This window comes from Microtus ochrogaster, unplaced genomic scaffold (genome assembly GCF_000317375.1).
Source record: "Microtus ochrogaster isolate Prairie Vole_2 unplaced genomic scaffold, MicOch1.0 UNK3, whole genome shotgun sequence".
NCBI lineage: Eukaryota > Metazoa > Chordata > Mammalia > Rodentia > Cricetidae > Microtus > Microtus ochrogaster.
In genome coordinates this window covers 13,281,610-13,287,682 of record NW_004949101.1, presented here as the reverse complement: position 1 = coordinate 13,287,682, position 6,073 = coordinate 13,281,610, and the positions used below count along the sequence as shown (strand labels likewise).

Here is a 6,073-nt window from a genome sequence, read left to right as displayed (position 1 = left end):
AGCAAGGAACTCAGGACCGCGAGGGGTGCACCCACACACTGAGACAATGGGGATGTTCTATCGGGAAAGGTGTCCTTTTTTAATGTCACCCATTTACAAAGCAACGCTTATTCTACCCAGACGTGGCAGTTCTACACACATCCACGTGGTGGCGCAGTCACCTTACTAACAGCTTGGTCCCACTTTCCATAAATACATTTTCTGTTTCGAGATATTACAGAGATGCTTCAACCCTCACATTTCTTGGCAAAATTAAATAAAACCAGCGGAACAAGAGGGTACATCTTCTAATGCCTCCTCCAGGTTTTGGTATTTTCCAAATAACAATAACTTTGCCAGAGAGTTTCAGTGGATTTTTGAGCCCCCTCCCAAAACTACCCCAAATTTAAATGGCTAACACCTCAACTGTACTTCTAACAATTGTCTCCATAGCCTTATGCTGCTTCCACATGGCATCCACTTTAGAAAGAGGATGTGAAAATGGGGAGAGCAGCTGGACCACTGAGTAATAAACCTTTCAAAAGAACGAAGGATTTGCAACAGGACTTTAGCCTACACGACACACAAAACAAAGGCTTCTAGTCAATCAAAACCTCAGGAGATACACACACTTCCTAGGACATAACTGCTCCCTGATAAGATTTACAAATCGCACAGCTCAGAAACCTCCCACCGAGTTATCACACCAACTAAGTACCCCGAATTGACTTTTCCAGAATTCTAAGATACCAGCAGGTGGCTTTTCAATTTCTTCATCTTAACTTTGCTCTCTAAAAATTTAAAGCAAATGACTGAAAACGCTCCCTCCTCACTTATATACTGTATCAGCGGAGAGATGTTAGGACAGTTCTACTTAGGTAGTACTGAAAACGCCACTAGTGAGTTTGTGTTGATTCTCAATGAAGTGAGGACAGCATCTGTTCAAATGAGACCTCCCCTTTGTCAGGGTCAGTTAGGATGCAGCAGGAAGGAAGCAGCTTCTACTCCCAATGTCACAACCCTGCCTATGGATCTATGGACTTAGTTTCCATCAGTAGCACCTTCAGGAAAAGCCACAGAGCCTGTGACTGGGCAAGGAAGCTCCTTTAGATCAGTGTGTAAAAGAAATAGTGTAGTATACTCTTTCAAATTTGCCCCAATCTCGGGTCAGGCCAAAACTGACATTTGCCTTGGTCAAGAGGAAATTACATTCTTCTAGGTGGTTCTTTGTATTCATCCTTTACTGGAGTTTTTTGTTTGTTTTGTTTTGTGTTCTGGTCATAAGTCAACCCAAGTTTCCAGAAATCCAAAATGTGGTTGTCAGATGTGAGTGTTGATGGAAAGTGCCGGTGAGGAAAGAGGGGAGGTTGGGTGGATGCTCCCTCTCCAAGCTTGAGGTAAAGGGGTTGAATTTCACAAACCTTTGGAACACCCTGACCTTAGGTCACAATGTTATCTGAGGTTGCTTGTTTGTAGCCTTTATTTGAAACAGAATGAGAAGCCTCAGGGTGACTCTCTTCCTGCCACCAACCCAATGTCATCAAAGTCAGCAGAAATTCTATTTTTATTCCCACAAGACCGACTCAAGGGCATAAAGCAAAGGATTATGAGTCAGGCAGGGAGTCACACAGCAAAGGAGGAACTGAGATGTTAGATTGGTGATCATGCCTGATATTTCTTGTAGTACAAACACAAAAAATGAGCTGCCTCTGAAGAAATTTGCTTAATACCTTTTAAAATGTTTTTTAAAGAACAAAAGAATTATCAAGCTTCATAAATGACATGGCACTGTGAACCCAGTTGCATTTTCTGTATTCAAGGGATAAATTAGTGAACACATAGGGTGCTATTTCTAATGGGAGTGCTATAGAATTCACAGAAGCAAAGCAGGCTCTTCTGGGTGCTTACAACTTAGAAGTCGCCATGTCCTCTATTTCCGCAGAAAGTTCCCAGAATTTCTCAGGTTGCTAAGGCAGTCTGTCTTGCTGTACTCCTTTGCTCCTTCTCTTGGGTTGCTGTTTGGGGTCACTCTACATCATTTCTGCCCACTAGGTTATGGAAGCTAAGGTCATGTGCAGCCATCTAAATGCAAGGTCCTATTGGTAGGTACTTTCTATCCAGATCATTGCTATATCCTCAGCTCTGCAACAGCCTTGTCTGAAAAACAGCTCACAGTGTAAGTCAATCAATTGTCCCGGCATGTTGACACATTCCTGCAGCACGCAGGAAGCAGAGCTGGCAGGATGGCTGCAAGTCCCAGGCCAGCTGGGTGTGCATAGCCAGTTTGACATCACACAGGGCTATATTATGGGATGATAAGTAAGTTAATAAGTTGGACCACATGATATAGGGAATCTCAAGGGGTAGGGAAGGCTGCTAGAGATGAACCAGGTGATTACCAGCAGCAATGCTGAGACACCAGCCCTGTATATCCAAGGGCCTGAAAAGTCTTTTGGTTATGAAAATCCAGTAGGGCTAAAGTGTTGTTTAAGGAGCACTCAGGCAAGCCATTTACCCATAGAATACAGTGGCATGGTCCCAAGAAGGAATGTTCGAGAAGAGCAGCAAATGTTGACTACTAAAAAATGATTGGAGAAACTGCAGAACTATAAGCTCCTGCACTGTCAACTACCTCTCCAGCCATAGCTTCCCTAGCGTTTATAGTTCAAAAAGGTTCCAACGACAGCTTGACCAAGGACTTTAGAGACTTCCCATCCTTCACTGTCACCACCAACCTGTGTGTAGTGTAAAGCAGCTGCTGACATCAAGTTACCGCCTTCATCGAAAGGATTTAATTTCTCATAATTCAAAAACATGAAGGTGATTTGGAATGATTTCACTCCAGATCAAAGAAGAAATAAGAAAGAAGGCAAATGTTCTATCTCTGGATATTTTATGTCCCTTCCCAATTAATGTGTCATCATAAATGGGGAGTGCTAATACCTACTGCCATCACTAAGGACTACAGTGGAAGATGAAGGCCTAGGAAAGAGTGAGGTGTGGTAAAGAATCCCTCAACTACTCAGTGGAGAAAGCAAAACAAAACAACAAAAATAACATCCATTTAACCTTTTTCTTTACAATAAAAAAGAAAGCATAAGCTATGACACCTACCACCTTTTATCTGGAATATGAAAGCCTGGGCAGATTAATTTGGGGAGAAAGATGAAGCATGTTAAAGGAGGCATGGGACGGCAAAGATGAGCAATGGATGCTATGCATACACACTGGTATCTAAAGCGAGAGTGTAGACAGCCATAATCAAAGTGGACGATCACAGAGAAGCCAGCAGGATGGGGACATCCGAGGCAGTAATATTATCTGGTTCAACTGGTTAGGGTAGCTATCCTGAGCATAAAGCCATCTTCCCAGTCCATCCACACAAGCATTCCCTGTCACACTCTGATAAAAAGTAAATGGAGTCATCAGCATTTATGACAATTGGTATACACAGATAAATTGATTACTGTCCTTGTTCAAGTAAAGGTAGGACTCACTTTCGCTATTGATCCCTGTGCTGATAATACTTCAACATTTTAAGACGTCAATGTCTCTCACATGACAGAAATTTTCTACTCTTTATTAATTACAAATGCAGGTAAGTTCACACCACTGTAACATAAAACTACATCTCATTCTGATGCAATATCTTTGTGTAATATTAAAATGCAATTTTAAATAACCAAGTTTCTTACCTAGAAAATGCTCTAATATTATCAGCCAAGGTCTCCTGATCGTTTGCCCCAGACTTATAATAATCATATACTGACTTTTGAAGCACTGATCTGGCGTGTTCTTCATAATCACTGATGCAGACCAGCCGGGGCAACATTGCAGCAGGGTACAGCAACCTTAGATATTCTGGGGGTTTTTCATGGACTGTTTTCTATGCTCAGACAATTCTGTTATTTGTCAATTATTAATAGACTTTTGCCAAAGTTCATATTTAATTCTCTCTTGCTTACATCAAATGAGTAAACATTGTACACCTAGACTTTGACATTTCATTTGTTGACTAGCCACTAAACAACCTAAATCACACAGAGTTAGAGCTGAGAAGAAAGCTGGGATAAGTAGGATCTGTCATATTGACAGAATAAGGAAATAAATCAAAAGTTAAGGGACTGACCTGAAACCATCCTTGGTTCAGTCTACCTCCAGCTAGGTCTTCCAACAATTTATATTTTGCTCTTTATTTTGGCACCCACAGCAAACTTCTTTCTTGTTTTCCTGACACACTTGTACAATGCACCTGCCATATAAAAATAACACGAACAGGTTATAGAGCAAATTAATTATTCAGTGAGTGCATAACTTCTGTACAATATAAATATGATCAGATCAGAAGTATTTTGCTTCAATACAAAGCACTATAGCTTTATATTGAATTATTCTTCTCAATAATTCTGAGAATCTTATTTTCAGGTTTGTATTGCTCTGGGAGTGATTGAGGGCAGTGCCATTTTAAAAGGTTATAGTCTCAATCTAAAATGCTTCCCTGCCATGGGATAGCTGGGGAATATTCGGATGAGTGTCAGGGTCCCGCCTCAATGGGTTTGTATGTTCCAGGGTAGGGACTTGTGGATTAGAAATGTCAGGCAGACAAAACAGAGATACAAAAGAAATAGAGACACAGAATAGAGTTAGGATGGCAAACCAGTGAATACTGAATTCACCCACATTTATTTTTCATATGCTTATCTACCCCAATCCAAAAGGGGGAAAGAAGTAAAAGACTGATTTACCATGATACAAAGAACAAACAGAGCAATCGCCTCTTCAATACATGAAACATAAAGTAGCTATAACCTGAGTTAAGTAGTCTGAAATTTAGGTAGGACATGTAGTGACCGAGCTTTCTGCAGGCAGTCACTCCCTGGATCAAACCTCCCGTCATAACCTTGAAGGAGCAGGAATAGCCTGAACTCTCTGACTTTTGGTCAAGGTGGAACCCATGGGACCTGACAGAAAAGTAATACATGGCTGGGAAAGCAATGGGGTTGACCTTAGCCAGACCTGAATTCCAACCTAGTAGGCTACACAGGCTACACTATGAGCAAAAGTTCAACAGTTGAATTCCAAATGCCTAAAGCTGTGAGTACTTTCTCTCTTGAACTTGGGGCCTTTATTTTCCAATCCAAGTGGTGCAAAGAACTGTCATGGAATCAGTGCTCTATGAAAGGCCTGAGTGAAGAAGGTAAAAGGAGTGTCCTCTGTTCCAGGTTCCAGGTGACCACAACACATGTTGACTGACAGGTTAATGGGCTCTATTCTGGCCTCACTTCCTGATCTCCTTAGCAGCTGTCTATCAGTGCTCTTTTAACAAAACCCAAACTAAGAAAAATTAATACAAAATTTATAGTGAGATGTAAAGAATGCATGAGCAGTGAAAACAAAGCTCACGGGGGTGTTTTATGTGAAACTCACAGCACAGATTCATGCATTGAAGCCTTAATCCCCAGCTGATCATATGTGAGGCTCTGGAAATTTTAGGAGGTGGGATCTAAAATTTGGAAAAGATAAATCATGGAGGGAAGGTTCTTGGTGGCATCTTGCATCTCTTCCTTTCTCTTTACTTAATGTCTTCAGGGGGTAAGTTGCATGGACAGCAAGGGTGGAGGAAGGTAAATACTACAAAGACACATTGAAATCTAAAGTGAAAGTGTAGACAGTCATAATCAAATCCATCTTCAACCTACAGGCCTAGCATATCTAACAGAGTTTTCTGTGAAGCAGGATATTCTGAAGGTCCATCCTTCCTTTTCTTGACAATGTTTGGCAGTCACTTGCTTTTGTGCCCTGCTTGTCTAATTAGAACAGGACACAGTCAGTCAGCAGTTGAGGCAGGGGCATTTTCTTGCCCAGTGGCTTAATTTTGTCACAAAGAAAGTAAATTCCATATTGAGTTTCTTCGATGCCCATTATCTTCTCTGAAGTATATTGGTGCTGCCAGGAGAAGACATGTCTTATTGACTTAAAAAAGAAGAACCTAGGTTAAAAATTTTCTTAGAATGCCGGGCGGTGGTGACGCACGCCTTTAATCCCAGCACTCGGGAGGCAGAGGCAGGCGGATCTCTGTGAGTTCGAGACCAGC

At 41.5% G+C, this 6,073-nt stretch overlaps 1 protein-coding gene across 2 annotated transcripts in view; it reads right to left on the bottom strand.

Annotated features, from left to right (window-relative positions):
• Hao1 (hydroxyacid oxidase 1) overlaps nt 1–3,873 on the bottom strand; it is a 54,571-nt gene extending 50,698 nt beyond the window's left edge. For both annotated transcript variants that reach the window (XM_026788443.1, XM_005365551.1), the window contains exon 1: nt 3,675–3,873. In XM_026788443.1, coding sequence (XP_026644244.1) covers nt 3,675–3,811 — 137 coding nt within the window. In that variant the 5' untranslated portion in view covers nt 3,812–3,873. The remainder of the gene's footprint in view (nt 1–3,674) is intronic.
• Between the last annotated feature and the right edge of the window lie 2,200 nt (nt 3,874–6,073).